This window comes from Equus quagga, unplaced genomic scaffold (genome assembly GCF_021613505.1).
Source record: "Equus quagga isolate Etosha38 unplaced genomic scaffold, UCLA_HA_Equagga_1.0 73442_RagTag, whole genome shotgun sequence".
NCBI classification, from domain to species: Eukaryota; Metazoa; Chordata; class Mammalia; order Perissodactyla; family Equidae; genus Equus; species Equus quagga.
In genome coordinates, this window is record NW_025802777.1 from 868,899 (window position 1) to 889,869 (window position 20,971).

General features: G+C 43.6%; 1 protein-coding gene across 2 annotated transcripts in view; it reads left to right on the forward strand.

The window, feature by feature from the left end:
• Positions 1-20,971, forward strand: part of LOC124234232 (heat shock factor 2-binding protein) — a 107,410-nt gene that overhangs the window by 66,729 nt on the left and 19,710 nt on the right. For both annotated transcript variants that reach the window (XM_046651474.1, XM_046651475.1), the window contains exon 8: positions 1,434-1,537. In XM_046651474.1, the coding sequence (XP_046507430.1) occupies positions 1,434-1,537 (104 nt within the window). The remainder of the gene's footprint in view (positions 1-1,433; positions 1,538-20,971) is intronic.

Here is a 20,971-nt window from a genome sequence, read left to right on the forward strand (position 1 = left end):
GCGCGTGCCTGGCCCACCTTGATTTATTTACGTAGTCCCTTGTTAATGGAGAGTCGCTATTACTGATTTTCCTTTTGCCTCAGGCTCTAATGTGTCTTGGTATGGAACTGTTACTGATCTCATCTTTATTTAATATTTTGACATATTGCTTATTATGGAACTTTTACAGTAGTTTTGATTTTTTTAAAATTTGCATTATAATATATTTTAAAAATCTTGGTTACTGAGTCTTTTGGCATCTCTTAAATTTGCGCCCAAAGCAACTGCCCTACTCTCCTCGCCTAGCCAGCCCTGCGAGTTAAACATTCGATTGTATACTGGACGTTGTAGAAGGTGTGTTGTGGACTCTGGACTCTTATCTTTTCCTGAAGAGAATTGATGTTTGTCCTAGCAGGTGGTTAGCTTTACCTGACTCCTAAACCCTGGCTCCCCGGAGGTGGTCAGCAGCCACAAACTGTGCCTGTTCCTGGGTTTTCCAGCTCTCTGTCTCCACTGGGCTCCTTAGTGTCTGCCTCGTGGTGACATAGTTCAGAGGCAGCCCCAGCCGGGGCCATTTCGTGTGCACGTCTTAGTGCTCCCCTCGTTCTGGCACCCGCCTTTATGGGCTTCCTCCTTCCTGGCTTTGCTCTCTCTGCTACAATTTCTTTAGCTCTATTTCCTATTTAGTATTTCTCCTTTCCCAGGGGTCAATTACCCTTGAGTTTTACAGTTTGATAATTATAGTTTTCATTTTTGTGAGCTCTCCTAGGTTCTCTTGAGTTCCTGGTCATTTATAATACTTGGTAGCTCCTTGATCATGTTTTTAATTTCTTATTGAATTATTTATACCTATTAAACATACACATTTTCTACTCTGCAGTTGATATGTCTAGTATCTGACTCTGATACTTCTAGTATGCGGCTCTCATTGGTTCTTTGTGCTGTTACTTATAAGGGTGTTTTTTGGTGTGTATTTTCTGATCTTTATTATGAACTCACATTTGTTAGTACTGTATTTGTGGGAATTCTTTGAAGACCAGGTTGAGGGTCCTTTCCTTTAAGAAAATGTTTGTTTAGAGTATAGTATACTTGTGAATTGAGGGTTACCTGTATATAAATGCAGGATTGGTAATAAAAGAGATGATTCAATAGATATAGTTTTGAGGTTTCCTGTGGTACCATCTCTACATTCATGTCTCTTGATTATGTGAGCCTAAAGGTGGTATTGTGTGGCACTGTTGCTCAAGTTTCCCATTTTCCTGTAGCTTCAGAGACAATTATTATTTCACATACCTTCTGCTTGCTATACCTGTCATACAGATTGTAGAATTGGATGCCTGAAATGCAAGGAAACCTCTAAGTATGTTAAAGTCCTGTTAACCAAGAGATATATTTAGGGTGAAATATAGAGTGGAGGAGCCAACATTTCAACACCATTTTCTTTCACATTTCAGGTTAATGCTGATGTCCTTGTACAATGTGAGCATCAATTTGAAAGGCTTGAAGTACATCAGTGAGAGTCCAGGATTCATCCCTTTGCTGTGGTGGCTTTTGAGTGGTAAGGAGAGGTTTACATATCTCTCTCGGATGGCTATGTGCCTACTCCTCTGTGGCTGAAGGAAGTTGTAAAGTATTAGAAATTAGGATTGGTTGTCTCAAGGTGTTACTATTTCTTTAAAAAAAGGATTTCAAATTATGGAAAACTCAATGGTGTGCTGAGTTATTCTAGTTCGGTTTCTGAAGTATTGTTTTCAATTTAGTTATGATTCTGTGATATAAAGAAAAATGATAAAACAGTTGGTAAATGACAGTAACCTATTGCCTTCTCTGAGAACAATACAGTACTATATGTGTTGTCTGCGGGTCTGAATATCAGGTAAAGGAGAAGTCCCATTGTTAAGGAATGTGGGGAAAAGGAAATCTGAGAGATATCACAGCTCTGAAGTTACATATATATGAACATATATATATATTATGTATATGTGCTTTTAAAATTTTCTTTGAAATAAAAGGCTGTCTTTACTGTTCCTCTTCTCCCTTACCACCAATGTAACCTAAAATTTTGTCCCAGTCTGTTCATCATAATTTATAACACTGTGTGTTTAGTGTTATGTATTTCACTCAAGCGTGCAAAAAAATGGACTTTCCTTATTTTTTCATAATTCAGGTCAATCTCTGTTTTTGAGCTTCAGCTCTACTTGGTGGTAAATGCTGTTTTTTAAACAGTTTTTTTGAGGTATAATTGACATGTGATAAACTGCACACATTTAAGACAAACAATTGATAAGTTTTGACATAAATCTACACCTGTAAATTCATCACCATAGTCAAGATAATGAACATACCTGTCACTCCCAAAAATGCCTTGTGCTCCTTGGTGACCCCTCCCTCCCATTACTCTCTTTCCAGACAACCACTCCTCTCCTTTCTGCACTATAGATTGGTTTTTGTTTTCTGCAAGTTTATATAAATGGAATCGTATATTTTGTGTTCTTTTTTGCCTTTTACTCAGCATAATTATTTTGAGATCCATTCGTGTTGTGTGTGTTAATAGTTGATTTCTTTTTATTGCTAAATAGTATTATATGGATATACCATGATTGCTTTATTTATTCAGCTGTTTATGGACATTTGGGTTGTCTCAGATGTGTTTGGCTATGATAAATAAAGCTCCTATGAACATTCTTCTGTGTCTTTGCATGGACATATGCTTTCATTTCTCTTGGGTAAATACCTGGAAGTAGAATGTCTACATCATGTGTTAGATGTGTGTTAGTTTTTATGAAACTGTCAAACTGTTTTCCGAAGTGAGTAAGCATTTTGCACTCCCCCCAGCAGTGTGTTAGTGTTCCAGTTGCTGCGCGTCCTCGTCAGTACTCGGTATGGTCGTTCTGTTTAATTTTAGACATTCTGGTAAGGATGTAGTGGTACCTCACTGTGGTCTTAATTTGCATTTGTTTTATGACTAATGATGTTGGGCATCTTTTCATGTGCTTATTTGCCATCCATATATCTTCTCTGATTAAGTGTCTGTTCATATCTTTTGCTCATTTTTAAAAAGTTGGCTTGTTTCAATTGAGTATTCAGAGTTCTTTGTATATTCTACATAGAAATCCTTTCTCAGATATGAAGTTTGCAAATATTTTCTCCTAGTCTGTTAGTTATCTTTTCATTCTCTTAAGAGCATCCTTAAAGTACAGAAGTTCTTAATTTTGATGAAATTTATCATTCTTTTTCGATTATGAATCATGCTTTTGGTATAGAAATCTTTGCCTAACTCAAGGTCACAAAGATTTTTTAATGTATTTGCTCCTAATAGTTTTATAATTTTGCATTTTACATTTAGGTCTATGATCCATTTTGAGTTAATATTTGTATACAGCGAGAAGTATGAATCAAAGTTCTTTTTTTTGGCATAAGGCTACCTAGTTGATCTGGTGCCATTTGTTTTGAAGACTTTCCTTTCTCCACTGAAATGCCTTGGCACCTTTGTTGAAAATCAAATGACAATATATGTGAGGGTGTAGTTTTAGATTCTGTTCTGTTCCATGGATTCAATTTTGTGTCATTATGCCAGTATCATAAAGTTGGGTAGTGTAAATCCTTCAACTTTGTTCTTATTTTTCAAAGTTGTTTGGGTGTTTCGAAGTCGTTTGTATTTCCGTATAAATTTGAGAATCAGCTTGTCACTTTTTACCCAAAAAATCCTGTTGGGATTTTTATTGGGATTGTGTTGAATTGACAGTTTGTTTTGGGGAGAATTCACATTTTAGCAGCATCGAATCTTCCAATCCATGAACACAGTATAAATGTCCATTTATTTGGATATCGTTGGGGCACATAGATCTCCCATGTTTATGTCTTAAGAGCAGAGGAGCTGACCTCCTTTGTTCCCGGCTCTCTTTTCAAGGATGCTTGTATACTGAAGGGCCTTGGGAGATAGAGATACTGTCCCTCTCCAGAGCAAAGGGTGGGTTTGTTTACACCCATACAGTATGGGTAATGCTTCCTTCTAGGGCAAAGGTCAGGCAGGCTTACTACCCATTATGAAAGACTTGGGTTCCCTGAGCTTGGGATTCCTCTTCTGTAATGCAACCCGCGGCATGTGCATGACCTGGTAGAATTGGGTCTTGCTGAGCTGACACAAGAGCGGATGCTCTGGATATGGCTGTTGCTGTGGAGTAGTAAAGTTTTTTGTCTCAAGCTCAGAAGTCTCATGTCTTCTGCCAGCATCCATGAAACTATAGCATGCTAACTTGTTAGCTTGCAAGTAGGATAAAACCCAGACCTCCCACAGTTTTAAAGGCAGGCTGAGGGGAGGCTGTGTTTGTAGTGCGTGATAATCTTATCCACCAGGGTTGGATACTTGACCAAACAGCCATTTTTTTTTCCCCTGAAAATGTGAACTAAGGGAGCCATAGAATCAGAGGTGGACTTGACCTGTAAGGTAACTAACTATCCAGGCTGGTTGTCATGGGCTGTGTGCAAGCAGATACTGCCAGTTGGAGGGAGCAGGGGGTAGGGAGAGGGAGAGAATAATTAAATAAGAATACCTAGTGCTTTTTGAATGCCAGTCACTGTTTTAGGTGCTTTATTGTATACTCAGATTCATTTCTCTAAATACCTTTATAAGGTAAATATTACAATTTCTGTTTTATAGACGCGGAAACTGAGGCACATAGACGTGAAGTAACTTGTTCAAGGTTATACAGCCGCTAGGTGGAAATCCTGACAGCCGGGCTTCAGCTCCTGTCTCTTAGCCACTCTACTGGGGTGTTCTTCCTCAAGAAGTGTCTCTGAGATGGAAGCCTTGGTTCTGGGTGACTTCTCTCCTTCACTTGCCTCTGAGATAGAGGGCCTGAAACTAGATGCCCCCCTCTCTGTGTGAGCTAGCTTGCAGCCAGTGATCCTTTGGCACTTCTGCTGGTTGTTTACCTTCTCATAAAAAGAAGGCATTAGGCTAAATGTTCTCTATGCCCCTTTCTAGCTCTGGTACTCCAGACATTTTCCAGGGCTGAGTGAAAATCATTGAGTTTCATTTCATTTTATGCAGCTCTCTAGGCAGCAGGCAACCAGGAGTGTCTGTTCCTGACACTCAGCGGAGATGGTGCTCTTTGACCAGGGCGGATGGTTTCTGCTTAAACGTCGGGTCGCATGCAGTGAAGGGTGGTGGTGAAGTTGCCTGAATGCCACTTTGTGCCACTGGGGCATCAGGCTTTCTGGTCCATAAAGACAAGTTCTTTTGACACAACGATCACAGGCCAAACCCTAATAAATCTTCTCCAAGGTCATCCTACTTGATATCTGTAGAGTTATTTGTTATCACAGTCAAACAAAAACAAGGTCTATCAAGACCAGGATATTTGACCCCTGAGTTATGTATGGAGTTACTTTAACTTAAAAATCAAAATTTGGGAGCCAGCCCGGTGGTGTAGTGGTTAAGTTCGCATGTTCTACTTCAGTAGCCCGAGGTTCGCAGGTTCAGATCCTGGTGGTGGACCTAGCACCCGCTCATCAAGCCATGCTGTGCTGGCTTCCCACGTAAAATAGAGGAAGATTGGCACAGGTGGTAGCTCAGAGCCAGTCTTCCTCACACGCACATACAAATTAATTGAAAAATCAAAATTTGTTATGGAATTTTATGTGTATTTTAGTAAGGTGAGTACATATTTTATTCTAGATTAGAAAAATAGGAACAAAAGTAGTTCCCTGAAAAATAACATGTACTTCTTGGTGCTTGGTAGTGTGGTGTGATGGTTTCAGAATTCTGGACCTTCACAGCTGCTTAGGACTAGGAGAGAATTTGAAAACTGGCTTGTTCTACCCCTTTGCTTTTAGGTAGATCTGCTTTATGAAAATACACTAGACAAAAAGAGTCTCTTCTAATTTTTAAAAGATCTAGGAAAAACAGATTGCATGACTTCTCTCAATAATTGGTTCCTACTTTTATCAATTTTTCCATTAGGAAATTTAATATGTTTAAAGAATATAGACTTTGGACTCATTAGACCCAGATGGAAATTGCAGCTCTTCTACTTGAGAACTTAACTAACCTTTTAGGATCCCTCTTTTCTGATCTGCAAAATGGAGATTTCTGCCTCAAGGATCTTAATGTGTATTAAAATGCAATAGTGCCCAGGCCAACACCTAATGTAGTAGGTGTTAAGTTTCCCTTTTTATTTCTAATATAATTCATACCGCAGTGAAAGCTCATTTCCTTTTATTTTGTTTGATCTAAAGGTGGCAAGTTGCTTTCAAGTTTCCGGACTTCTCTGATCCAGAGTACAGGACCAGTTGCTATTAATCATCCCTGACTGAATAATCTTATTTCCTTTAACCGTTGCTGGATTTCGTTTTCCTTCTCTTTATTCAACTTGTATCTGGCTTTTCCCCAGGCTTTCTCCAAATTCTTCACATTCCTCTTAAGTGGCAGAACTGGCACAGAACTGTAGCAAATAGCTGATGAGGACAGAGTGTATTGGGATGATGACCACATGTTACATTACTGTTAATGCAAACTAGTATAATGATCACTCTTTTAACTTTTAACTTAGTGCTGGCTTTCCTACCCATGTGTACAATGTTGAATAGGCATTTGGAAATTGTCTCCCACTTTACATTTATTTGGTTTGCCTGCATAATATGACACATTGATAGTTCTACCAAATTTTTATCTTCAGCCTAGACCTCTCTCCCGCACTCGAGAGTCATATGTCCAGCTATCTATTTGACATCTCCCCGTGGATCTAATAGACATACAGACATCTCCCCATAGATAGCTTATAAACATTCAGACATCTCTACATAGCTATCTAATAGATATTCAGATGTCTCCACATGGATATCTAATAGACATTCAGATGTCGCCACGTGGATATCTTTTTTTTTTTTTAAAGATTTTATTTGTCCTTTTTCTCCCCAAAGTCCCCTGGTACATAGTTGTATATTTTTTTTTCAGTTGTGGGTCTTTTTAGTTGTGGCATGTGGGACGCCACCTCAGCACGGCTTGATGGGCAGTGCCATGTCTGCGCCCAGGATGCAAACTGGTGAAACCTTGGGCTGCTGAAGTGGAGTGCGTGAACCTAACCACTCAGCCTTGGGGCCAGCCCCTCCACGTGGATATCTAATAGACATTCAGACGTCTCCATGTGGATATCTGATAGAAATTCAGAGGTCTCCACGTGGATATCTAATAGACATTCAGACGTCTCCAGTGGATATCTAATGGACATTCAGACGTCTCCATGTGGATATCTAATAGACATTCAGACGTCTCCATGTGGATATCTGACGTCTCCATGTGGATATCTAATAGACATTCAGACGTCTCCACATGGGCACCTAATAGACATTCAAGCTCAATGTGTTCAGACTAAATTCCTAATCTTCCCCTACATTAAACTCTACCTACAGCCTTCCCAATCTCAGTTGATGACAACTCTATTTTTCCAATTTCTCAGGCCTCTAAAAACCTTGGAGTGATTCTTGTCTCCTTTTCCTCTCACACCCACATCCAGTCTGTTAGGAAGTCCTGATGGCTCTGCTTTCAAATACTTGCAGAGTCTGACCACCATCTACCGTTACCATGTGGTTTTGAGCCTCCATCAGTTTGCATTTCGGGAACGTCGGTAGCCTCCTGCACATCTCCCTACAGTCCATCCTTGAAGGCCATGAATTGGGAGCCAAGGCTATGATGGAATAGATCCTGGACCAACTCTCCTTACTGAAAAGAGTCAAAATGCCACATGAGATGTAAAAAACATTTTTAAAAATGCTCCTCTGAGCTAGAAAAAAAGTAATTATACCCAGGCACAAAAGCCAAGTGAAAGTGGGACGCCAGAGAGGTTGACAGAAATGGAGCTAACTCCTGCTTTGAGGGCATTTGTCAAAATGACCTTCAGTTTCCTGAGCTCACAGGGTATGGGGACAGGAAAGCAAGCCCAGGTCCCACCCTAAATGAGTAGCCTAGTAGGGAACTCCCAAAGGTATTTACCAACATGGTAAGGGTAAACTGACGATACTCCTCCTACCCCTGGGGACTGCAGGAAGATTGCCTGTTTTGACCTTTGGCACTGAGCGTAGTGGGGGAAAGTCTCTTCTGAGGATGACCATAGGCTGTAGTGGAGGAAAAATCTCCTCAGAGAATTAATTACCATAGGCTGGGTTTCGTGCAGCTTGAAGCCTTAATTCAAACTACTGGGTGGTCCCCATTTAGAGAACAATGCAGATCATTTCTGGAAGATTCTTTGACTTCAGCCAAGTCCTCAAGGAATTCTTAGAGAGAAGGTTCCAAGAACTTGAGCTCGCATATTAAAAATCACAAAAAGCCTGGGAAACATCATTAGTGAAATAAATAACATAACCTGCAGAAGATTTTAGATATAAGAATTACTATATCAATATAAAATAAATGTGTTTAAAGAAATAAAAGAAGGGATTAATATACGAGTGAAGAGTAAGAGATTGTAGAAATGACCAGGCAGATCTCAAAAAGAATCAAATAGTATTTCTGGAAATGAAAATATAATGATTACAATTGTAATTTTATTAACTTGATAGTAGATTATACATAGTTGAAGAGATAATTAAATTGATATAGGCAGATCTGAAGAAATTATCCAGAACGAAGCCCAGAGAGACAGAGGTGGAAAATAAGAGCAGGTAAGAGATACAGAGGAGAGACTAAGAATTTAACATATGGCTAGTCAGAGTTCTGGAGAGAGAGGAGAGGGAACAGGACAGGCAAGCTGTGAAGAGAGTAGCTGAGAAGTTTCCCAACCTTGTTTGCTTAATTTGAGAAGTCTACCTAGTTATAAGCAGGATAAATGAAAATTAGTCTACACCTAGACAAATTGTAGTGAAAACTGCAGAATATTACAGATGGAGAAGCCCTTAGAAGCAGACGGACAGAAAAGATGTCTACCTTCTAAGGAAGAGCGCTTAGACTCATAGTTGATCCCTTAGCAGCGACAGGGCGGTATCATAATGCTGAGAGAAAATAACTGTCACCTTGAATCTGTATGCCTCCTTCTCGCCTAACAAATACGTTTCAGAACAAGGATGGAATAAAGATGTTTTAGACAAACAAAAACTAAGAGTCTGTCACCAGTAGACCCTCCCAATAGGAGATTCTAAAGGTTACACTTGAGGAGGAGCGTGGTCTCAGATGGAAAGTATGAGATGCAAGTCAGAATGATGATCAGAGAGAGGAGCAAATGTAGGGATAAGTCTAAACAAATATTGACTATATAAAATAAGACAAACAGAAAACCAAAATGATAGAATTTGAACATCAAGAGCAGAATAATAGCACATGTGCTGGGAGGAGGATAGGCAGAGTTACACTGTTACGTTCAGGGGGAGAGCAAAAATACTGGTTAATTTCAGACTTTGATAGTTAGTATGCAGGTTAAAATTTCTAGGGTAACATGGAGATAATAGAAATAAAACAGACACTTATAACGTCAATACAGGATAAAATGGAATGTGAAAAATAAAGATGGCAAGAAAGAGGAAAAAAGAAAACAAAGATAAGATGGAAGCAGTAAGTCCACATATATGTACAATTATAATAACTGTAAATGGACCAAATGACTCAGTTAAAAGATAGTAATGTCAGTCTGGATTTAAAACAATCGTCCAATTATATGTTGTTTATAAGAGAGCTATCTAAAACTTATGAATACATAAAGATTGAGAGTAAAAGGAAAAACATACCAGGCAGATTTTCATCAATTCACCAGAAGGATATAACAATTTCTGAACTTATATATGCACATCCTAATATAGTCTAAAGATAAAATAAAAACTGAAAAGAACATAAGAAGAAATTCACAAATCCCCCATGATCATGGAGATTTTAACACACTTCGCTCAATACTTCATAGATTAAGAAAAGACCAAAGTCTCTTGGGGCCGGCCCAGTGGCACAGCAGTTAAGTGTGCACCTTCTGCTTCATGCAGCCCAGGGTTCACCAGTTCGGATCCCGGGTGCGGACATGGCACCACTGGGCAAAAGCCATGCTGTGGTGGGCGTCCCATGTATAAAGTAGAGAAAGATGGGCACGGATGTTAGCTCAGGGCCAGTCTTCCTCAGCAAAAGGAGGAGGATTGGCAACAGATGTTAGCTCAGGGCTGATCTTCCTCAAAAATATATTTAAAAAAAAAAAAAAAAGACCAAAGTCTCAATAAAGGTAAGAATGATTTGAAAAACACACTTAACCAGTTTACCCTATTGGATGCATACAACGCTCCAGCTGTGTATTTATTTCAAGCACACATGGAATATTTACAAAAGTGACTATTTTCTGGGTTATAAAGCAAGTCTCAACAAATTTCAGATGATCAGAATCATATGGAGTATCTTCTTTGACTACAATACGAGTGAGGCGGGAAATATTTTTTTAATTAATTTTTTTTATTGAAGTAACATTGGTTTATAAAATAAATTTCAGATGTACATCATTATATTTCAACTTTTGTATAGACTATGTCGTGTTCACTACCAAAAGTCTAATTGCCATCCATCACCATATACATGTGCCCCTTTACCCCTTTTGCCCTCCCCCACCCCCTTTCCCTCTGGTAACCACGAGTCTATTCTCTGTATCTCTGTATTTGTTGTTGTTTTTTTTATCTTCCTCATATGAGTGAAATCATTTGGTATTTGTCTTTCTCTGGCTGACTTATTTCACTTAGCATAATACCTTCAGAGTCCATCCACGTTATCAAAAATGGCAAGATTTTAGCTTTTTTTAATGGCTGAGTAGTGTTCCGTTGTGTATATATATATATACACCACATCTTCTTTACCCGAGAATAAAAGAAGAAATCAGATATTTTGTACTGAATAATAAAAATATTACATATCAAAAATGGTGAAATACATCTAAATCAGTATTTAGTAGAAAGTTTATTAAAGATCAAAGCAGAAAATTAATGAACTAAACATCTACCATAAGAACTTAAAAAAAGAAATTGAAACAACCCAAATAAAATACAAGGAGGAAAATAAAGAAAAAAGTAGAAATTGATGAATTTTACTGGGCAGGTTCAGCAGCAGGTTTGAGCTGGTGGTAGTAAGAATGAGCAAACTTGAAGCCAGAGTAAAGAGATCGTCTGCTCTGCAGGACAGACACAGGGAAGAAGGAAGAAAAACAACCAAAGCTCAGAGCCCTGTGGGCATCATCAGGCAGACCCATATATGCACAGTAAGAGTTCCTGAAGGAAATATGAGGGAGAACGGAGCAGAAAATATATTTGAAGAAATAATGTCTGCAAACTTCCTAACTTTGATGACAAACAGTGTATGCATCCCCGAAGTATAGTGCACTCCAGGTGGCTAAACATGAAGAGGTGTCCGTTGAGACGCATCATAGTCCAGCTGTTAAAGCTTAACACAGAGAGAACGTCTCGAAATCAGCAAGAGAAGAGCATGTGCAAGGGGACCACAAGAAGACTAGGAGCTCACTGCACCTCAGAAACAATGGTCATAAAGCAGACGGATGACGTTTTTAAAGATTTTTTTTATTTTTGCTTTTTTTCCCCAAAGCCCCCTGGTACATAGTTGTGTAGTTTTAGTTGTGGGTCCGTCCAGTTGTGGCATGTGGGACGCCGCCCCAACATGGCCCGATGAGCGGTGCCATGTCCGCGCCCAGGATCCGAACCGGCGAAACCCTGGGCCACCGAAGCGGAGCGCGCGAACTCAACCACTCGGCCACGGGGCCGGCCCCGTGGATGACGTTTTTAAAATTCTGAAAGAAAAGACAAAGAATTCTGCCAAGAATTCTGTGTCCAGCTAAGCTATTCTTCAAGAATGAAGGCAAAATACATTCGTGGCTAAACACAGACTGAGAGATTTTATTGCCAGCAGACCTTCTTTATACAAAAGGAAGTTCTTAAAGCTGGAGGAAAACGACACCAGAGCATGACTCCAATCCGGAGATACTGTTCAGGCCACCTTGCCATGTGCTGTGTGTGATACACGGATAGGGCTGGCATTTCAGAGGCACACTCTTTTGAAACTGTTGTGTGAAAGACTTCTAGTAAGAATGAAAGATCTTATCCCACTTCTGGGTATTGATCCAAAAGGACTGAAAACAGGATCTTGAAGAGATGTTTGCATACCCATGTTCATTGCAGCATTACTCACCATAGCCAAGATAAGGAAGCAGCCTAAGTGTCCACTGATGGATGAATGGATAAAGAAAATATGGTGCATACATACGTTAGAATATTTTTTAGCCTTAGAAAAGAAGGAAATTCTGATACATGCTACAACACGGTTGAACCTTGAGGACATTATGCTGAGTGAAATAAGCCAGTCATAAAAAGACAAATACTGCGTGATTCACTTATATGAGCTATCTAAAGTAATCAAACTGAGAAACAAAGTAGAATGGTGGTTGCCAGGAGCTCGGGGGAGAGGGAACGGACATTGGTTCAATGGGTACAAAGTTTCAGTCATGAAAGATGGAAAAAGTTCTGGAGATCTGTTGTACAGTAACGTGTATAGTTAGTACTACTTACTGTACACTTAAAAATTGTCAAGAGGGTAAATTTATGTGTGTTTTTTTACCACAATTAAAAAAAAAGAATGAAAACTCTTGTGTGGCTTTTTCCTCCCTTGACACCTTGTGCCTAGATTACCAACAGCTTTTTAGCTGATGCTCTCCCCACTATCTGCTCTCACGCCTGTCTACCCATATGCTCCAAGTATCCCTTTTGGCCCCACGGTCCCTCTGCTTAAGAGCATTGAGCTCTCCAGAAGTTTCAGTCAGTCTAGGTGCTCTTGTCTGACTCTCAGCACCCACCCTCAGGCTTCCCTCCCCTTCTCTCTCACCATGCTTCCTACTCACTCCGAAACCAACACAGAGAGGGAGCTTGGGTTTGCACACTGACAGCCCTGGGGTTACACCTCAATTCCGCTCTTTAATACCGTAGGACTTTTAGCAAGATTCTGACCCTCCCTCAAGCTCTCTTTCCTCATCTGTTCAGTGGGGATTGTGGAGGTCATTGTGTCAGGTGCCCTGCACTGGCCAGGCATATAGGACCCACTGGATTAATGGGGCGTGCCCTCTCCTGGTCTTCTCCTCAGATGCTCTGCACAGCTTCCCAGATCTTTGCCCTCTCGTGCCCCAACAGCTTTGCATACTCCCTCGTTCTGTTTCTCTTTCCCACTCCTGCCTGTCTGGAAGGCTCGGCTCAGGCTGTACCTGCTGCTCTAGCCCATGTTGAGTTCTCTCATTTGGTTTCCCACTTTACTTAGAGACAATATAATTTAATGTTTCCTTGTTATCATGTTTTATAAATGCCAGTTATCTCCAACTAGACTGTACATTCTTTTTGGTAGGAACTAGATCTTAGATTTCTTTGAACTTCTTGCTATCAAAAGCCTGCCTGTCCCAGTGCCCCTCAGCTGTCATCTTGGTTCCCCCCACCGTAGCCCAGCCCTGTGCAGCTTAGCGTCCCTAGGGGAGTGTCTGCTTTCCCTCAGGCCGCAGCTACCCTGACTGCAGCATTCATCCAGCTTTCCATCTGGTCTCCTGCCTCAGTTCTGGATTTGCTTTCCAGTTCTTCATGAACTGAGCCCTGACTGGATCTCTCAGGGTCTTCCCAAGCCTCTGGGTCTTTTTGTCCCAGCCTACAAGCAGTTAGTGGCTCCCCACCTCTGGCCCAGCATCTCCTGAAGATTCCTCCTGTTCTGCACACTCCCCAAGTTGCAGTCTCAGGTTGATTACCCAGCCTAGCCTGGGATGGAGTCCCCAGGTTAATCTTTTTGTTTGGTGAGAAAGATTCGCCCTGGGCTAACATCTGTGCTAATCTTCCTCTACCCTGCATGGGGGATGCCTCCACAGTGTGGCTGATGAGGGGAGTAGGTCCGCGCCTGGGCTCCAAACCCACGAACCTGGGCCACTGAAGGGGGGAGTGTGGAACTTTAACCATTCAGCGAAGGGGCTTGCCCTCCCAGGTGAGTCTTTGGTGGCATGATTGGACTCTGGGCTGGGAAAGGTAGCCCTTGACTTAGTGTCTGTATGGCTGTTGTTCTGGTCGGCTTGGTAAGCTCCTGCCCTCTTCTCCTGGAGCAGGACTTCTGCCCTGACCCGGCCGTGCCACAGTGATGATCTTGGTGATGTGTGTGTCATCGGAGCTGGACCAAAGTCTTCCTCTAGGAATTTTCCAGCTGGAGCTGATGAGCTAATGGGGAATTTGGTAGGCAGATTCTAAAATTTATGTGGAAAAGAGCCAATGAAAGCAAAGGTGTTCTTGAAGAAAAATAAGGTAGGAGGAAATGTCTGTACTAGCTATCACTCTTGACAAGAGACAGTGTGGTATTACAAAACAACAGACCAATGGAATGGAGTGGAGGGCCCAGAAATGCATGTGGAGTGCTGTTAAGGGACAAAGGCTGCTCTGAAGAGCCATGGGGAAAGGACAGTCCTTTCAATAAATGATGCTGGGTCAGTGGATATCCATAATGGAAAAAGATTAAACTTGATCCCTTCCACACACCATACATCCAGATCAGGGAGACTGTAAGACTGAAATGAAAGGCAAAAAGAGAAGGCGTCTAAGAGATAACAGGAGTTAGGTATTCATGACCTTGACATAGGCAAATATTTCCTGAACAGGAGACATAAAGCACTCAGATTACATTCCAGTGATATTTCCGGTTCATCAAAAGACACCATTAAGAGAAATAAAGCAAGACACGGAGTGATAAAGTATATCTGTAACTTTTACAAAACCAACAGTGATCCTGTATCCAGAATGTAAAAATTAGTAAGATGACGGACAATTTAACAGAAAAACAGATGGGAGATTGGAATAGGACCTGACAAAAGAGAGTGTCCAGAAGGCCAAGTAAACACAGGCAAAGGTGTCCAACCTCAGGACTCATCAGAGAAATGCACATTACAGCCACAGTGAGGAAACACTCCTCCCCTTCAGACTGGCTAAGGCGAAGAAGGCCAGCAACAGCAGGTGTTCGTGAGAATGGGGAGAATCAGAACGCTCCCACGCTGTTGGTACAACCACTTTGGAAAACAGCCCAGCATAAGCCACTAAAGACATGCACTTCCATAGATCCAAAATTGTGTTTCTAAAAGGTACACTCACAGGAAAATACGGACATTTATCAAAAGACAGGCATGAGAATTTGTGGAGCAGCATTATTTGTAAAAGCCAAAACCCAGAAACAATCCAGATGTGCAATCCAGATAGTAAATGGGTAACTTCTTAGAACGGGACACTATACAGCAGTGATTCTCAACTTGGGGTGGGGCGTTTTGCCCGCCAGGGAACATTTTGAATGTCTAGAGACATTTTTGATTGTCACAACTGGGAGGTGCTACTGGCATCTAGTGGATGGAGGCCAGGGATGCTGCTCAATATCCTACAGTGCACATGGCGGCCCCACAACAAAGAATTATCCTGCCCCAAGGTCAGCAGTGCTGAGGATCCCTGCAGTGCAGCGATGGACGTGTCCACAGCGACGGACAACATCATGAGAAGCTCACAAACCAAATGGGAGTGAAAAGCCGACAGAAAAGCATGATTCCATTCGCATAATGTTCGAAAATGGGAAGAAGGAGGAAGCACGGTGTGGTTAGGAGGGAGCAGAGGGTTTCCAGGTAACGGCAACTTCCCATTTCTCAACTTGAGTGTGTTAACAAGTCTTCCTCTGCGATAATTCTCTCAGCTTCACTTTTATGTTTTGGGTACTTTTCTCTAAGTATGTTGCACTTACTAACCTTATTTTGGTAACAGAAAGAGGAAGAAAGGAGAGAAGGCAGGGAGGGGGTGAGAGAAAGAGAAACCATGATTTGCCAAAGCCATTCCAGAGGAGCCCTTCCCACACCTCTGGGCCAACCTCACTCTTGCTGTCCCCCAGACCCAAAAGCCTGGCACCTGGGTCACTCTTCCCGGCCTGCCCCCTCCACTCCAGTCCATAGTGACGTCTCTCCTCCTTGGACCCCTTGCTCTATCGAGAGCCCTGCTCTCTGGCTCAGGTGCGTTAGTAGTGACCTCACAGGGCTGGTGACGGGATTGTGTGCATTCAGTGCACGTAGTGTGCTCAGGATAAGGCCCAGCATAGAGCGAGCTCTCAGTGTTAGTCATCGTTGTCATCACGTCGAGTGCTTTGTACTGTCTCAATCTAGTTCAAGTCCCGCCTTCTGTGATGGGCAATTTTATGTGTCACCTTGACTGGGCTAAGAGATTCCAGAGCTGGTAAAACCTGATTTCTGGGTGTGTTTGTGAGCGTTTCTCTGGAAGAGGTCAGCATTTGAATCCATAGACTGAGTAAAGAAGACCGCCCTCACCAGTGTGGTGGGCATCGTCTAGTCTGTTGGGGCCTGGATAGAACAAAAAGGCCGAGGCAGGTTGAATTCACTCTGTCTACCTGAGCGGGACGTCCATCTTCTCCTGCCCTCGGGCATTGGAGCTCCTGATTCTCGGGCTTTCAGACTTGAACTGAGTGACACTGCTCGCTTTCCTGGGGGGCCCAGCTTGCAGACGGAAGCTCGTGGGACTTCTCAGCCTCCATAGCCATGTGAGCCAGTTCCTATACTAAATCTCCTCATATTTATATGGATATACATATCCTACTGGTTCTGTTTCTCTGGAGAACCCTGACTAATACACTTTCTCTGCAAATTTCAAGTTCTTTAACACAGGATACAGGGCAGTAGCCCTCAGACCAGACCCAGTGCTGTGCACACTCCTGGATGCTGCCGTCTTTCTAGGCTGGCGTTGCTGCGCCTGAGTACACAGCACCGTGTGGCGTGCAGAGCTTGCTGCATCTGCAGCGAGGCACCTGCATCCTGAGGAGTCCCACTGTGTACAGAGTGTACCTGGTTTCCCAGGCGGGCAGGAGAGCCACTGTTCCTGTCCTGCAGCAAGGAGCTCTGCTCCTGGGTGAGCGGGCCCAGGCTGACTGTGTGTTAGACTCGGCTCCAACCTCGGACAGATTCCCAAAAGAAAGAACACAAAACGTGCCCTCAAAATAAGCTGCACGTCACTGCAGCTCTCACTCAGCCAACAATAGTTACTTGGTTTTCCTTTGTTGCCTGCAGGTCGTTTTTTCTTTAGGGTTAAAGAAGTAGGTGCCTAGGAGCCAGCCCAGTGGCATAGTGGTTAAGTTTGTGCGCTCTGCTTCGGCGGCCCACGGTTCACGGGTTTGGATCCTGGGCACAGACCCATATGTTGCTCATCAAACCATACTGTGGCAGCATCCCACATACAGAATAGAGGAAGATTGGCACAGATGTTAGCTCAGGGCTAATCTTCCTCACCAAAAAAAAAAAAAGGTGCCTTGAACATTAAACCTTAGTGTACAAATATCTCTAAAACCACCAGATGTCCTCAATTAAAATCTAAGAATTAGAAATTCAAATTGTGCCTTGTATACTATTTGTTCCAAGTAACAAGCGAGCATTTTAGAACATATCTTATTTTTGTTATGTTCTTTTATGATTCTTTTTAGCCATTCTCTGCATTGTTTCCTCAGGTGGCAATTGTTCTTGCCCCTACAATGACATCTGAGTATTTCTCTCAGATTATTACAACACCCACTAGCCGTCCTGAGAGGGCTCCTGAGAGAAACAATACAAAGAATTTGTCTACAATTACTTCTCTGTGATGAAGGAGGAAAAATTCATTGGATCAAGGAAAAAACTTCCATTAAAATAAAAACAGTTGGGGCCAGTCTGGTGGCACAGAAGTTAAGTTTGCATATTCTGCTTCAGCGGTCCGGGGTTCACTGGTTCGCATCCTGGGTGTGGACCTACGCACTACTTGTCAAGCCATGCTGTGGCAGGCGTCCCACATATAAAGTAGAAGAAGATGGGCACGGATGTTAGCTCAGGGCCAGTCTTCCTCAGCAAAAAGAGGAGGATTTGTGGCAGATGTTAGCTCAGGGCTGATCTTCCTCAAAATAAATAAACAATAAAAACAAAATCCATTTCCACAAATCAACCAAAATGGATTATCTAATTCTCTAACCAGGAGATAGTTATTGAGCCTTAAGCATTAAGACAGACCAGATTCACAATGTTTATTATTGCCATAGGAGCCCTCATATTAAAACAGCAATTTGAGTCAGTTTAGCACTATAATATGAAAACAGTGAGCACATCCTTTCGTGGATGGTGTTTAATTCTGGCCCAGTGCTCTGGTGCTGCCAGGTGCCACTCGGGATGAATTCTGGAGGGCCCAACTCCTTGCCCTGTCTTCTCTAAAAAGCTGATGAAAGATGAAACCCAACACGGAAAGGCGCCGCGCCTGGGAAATCAGCAGTAATCTTGACCTGCGCGCCTGGGAAAGAGGAGGGCAAGCGTGCCTTGACTTGCTTGGAGTAAACTATGGAAAGAGAGATCGATGAAACATGAATCTCAGGGTGACCACAAGAGGTTTCACTGTAGAATCCTGTTACATTACAAGAACACTTAGAACAATTTGCTTGTTAACTCCTCTCCACCAAAACCAAAATCTGCTAAACAGAACAAAACCAAAGAGAAGAAAACTGGTCTCTTCGTCAGCAGTTCAATATGGCGGAAGAGGGTGGGGTCAGCAGCTGTCCACTCCTCTGCTCCGAGAGCTGGCTCTTCCTCCTGGAGAGTCCCGGCCAAATGGCCAGTGTCAGAAATGGAAAGAGCCCAGGGTCTCCAGGGTACTTCAGAGTAAGGAGAGTTCTAGAACTCACACAACCCAGAGCCTGCTTTCCACCAAAGCAGTCAGCCATGAGGGCTACATCCTCACTCAGAATACCCTCACTCGTCAGGATGTTTTTGGAACTCCTCCTGGAATTGCCTTCAGAGCCAGTCTGTGAGCCATACCCAAATACCAGTGTCGCTGCCTGAGATTCAGACCCCGTGTCCTCATCAGGAGCCTAGTGCTGACATTAGTCCCGCCACACTGGACTGGCGGGTTATGATGAGCTTTGTGCGTGAGCCGCTCACGACGGGGAGGGGACCGGGCAGCTGAGCTTGGGCCTCCCAGCACTCACACAGCTGGTCCTCTCACCTCCTCAGCCTGCAGGCTCCCCTCTTCGGGCTCCCTCAGAGAAGCCTTTGCTCCCCCGCCCCCTCGCTGAAAAGGCTGGAGCGCCCCAAGGCCCAGTCTTCAGACCCTCTCACTCCCTGGAAGGTGCGTCGCTGCCGCGGGCTGGGAATGCTTTCCACAGCGGGTGATTCACGGTGCTGCCTCCAGCCCCAGCCTCCTCTGGAGCTTCAGCTCATCAGTCTGGCTGTGCACTTGCGCCTCCCTCTGAAGGTCGCACAGGCCTCTCATGCCTAATGTGTGCCCAGCCAAACTCTTGATTCCTCTGCTTGCTCCTTCCCCAGTCCTCCCCTGGCATCCCCACTGTCCCGGCTCAGCCCCCAAACAGCATCACCCTGGACCTCCCTCTCTCACATCCCTCTCCCTTCGGCATGTACCTTGAATCTGGTCACCTCGGTCATCGTCACTGCTGCCCCTCTGGTCAGGCTGCCGCCATCTTCTCACCTCTGCTGCAGCTGCCTCCCGTCCTCTCGGCCCGCCCTCAGCAGCCCGCACGAGCGTGGTGAGCCGTCCATCAGGCCAGGGCCTGCCCCTGCTCAGAGTACTGTCCTGAGTCTTCACAGCCGTCTCGAGGCCTCGGTGTCTCCCTGACCTCCTCTCCTGACACTTCGGCATCCTCAGCTGCACTCCACACACGCACTGCGGCCCTTGTCGCTCCACATGCTCATTGCCCAGGGCTGCTGGAGGGCCTTCCACTGCTTTCCGTGGCCTGTGATGCTCCGCTTGCAGATCTCTGCGTGGCTCGTCCTTCACTTCACTCAGGTCTCCACTCAAATACCTGAAGAGTGGCCCCACCTCATCTCTCCAACCCTTCACGCCATTCCATCTTTATTTGTATTATGTGACATAGGCCATTCTGTCTGTTCGTTGTCAGTGTCTCCACCTGCATATAAGCTCCATGAGGGAAGAACTCATCTCGTTCACTTCTGAGCCTCCAGTTCCTAGGAGGGGGCCGGGAGCTCGGTGAACACCTGTCGTAAATGAGCTGCCCCAGTGCTCCAAGCTGCAGCACCCCTGCCTGTGGCACGAGCCACCATGGGATGGGTGAGGCCCCTACACCGTGGGGATGGGTAAGGCCCTCTGCTGCCACGGACGCAGGGAAAGCCCCTTCTCACCAGCAGGCTCTGCGGAGGGGCTGCTGAGCCCCAGCAGTGTAATTTGTGAGACAAAAGAAATACAGTCTCTAGTCTCTACTCTCTTACCTAGTTAGAGGTTAAAAAAAAAAAGTTCCAGGCCATTAACAAGCAGCAGATCAGAAAGTACAAATGTGAGTCCGTTTGTAGCACTCACCACGGGACACTGAAGCAGGAGTGGTCTGACTTGGGGACGGGATGTCTGGAAGGGCTCCCTAGAGAGTGGTTTCAGGCTGCATGTTGAGGGTCTGAATGTAACACATCAACCATTTAGATCACGATGAGATGAACTGGTGAAACTTTATGTAGTAGGCTACTTCGTATTTCTCAGTTTTTCTTTCCATAACTCAAAGAAATGGTATAACTGCAGCCTTTCCAAATTAAAACTCCCTCATAATGGATGTGCACATCTTGGCTTCTTCCATCAGCTCATCTGTTTCTGAATTACACTCTAGCAGCAGATTCCTCACTTCCCTCTTCCCAAAATCACTTGTCGACTTTTTCAACACGATACTTTAGACAACAGATCGCACACAGAGAGAAGTGGAAAAGGTGTTACTTAGCCCAGCTGGGAATTTGCTTCTTCTGTAAAATGCACTCGTGTAGCAGACGAGTCAGCTCTCATGTACATGTCGAGCCTGAATCACAACCGGATTCGTCCTGCTCAACACGCGCCAGAGTGCACTGAGGAGGAAGGTGGGCACGGATCTTAGTTCAGGGCCAGTCTTCCTCAGCAAAGAGAGGAGGATTGGCAACAGCTCAGGGCTAATCTTCCTCAAAAAAAAAAAATTAAAAAAAAT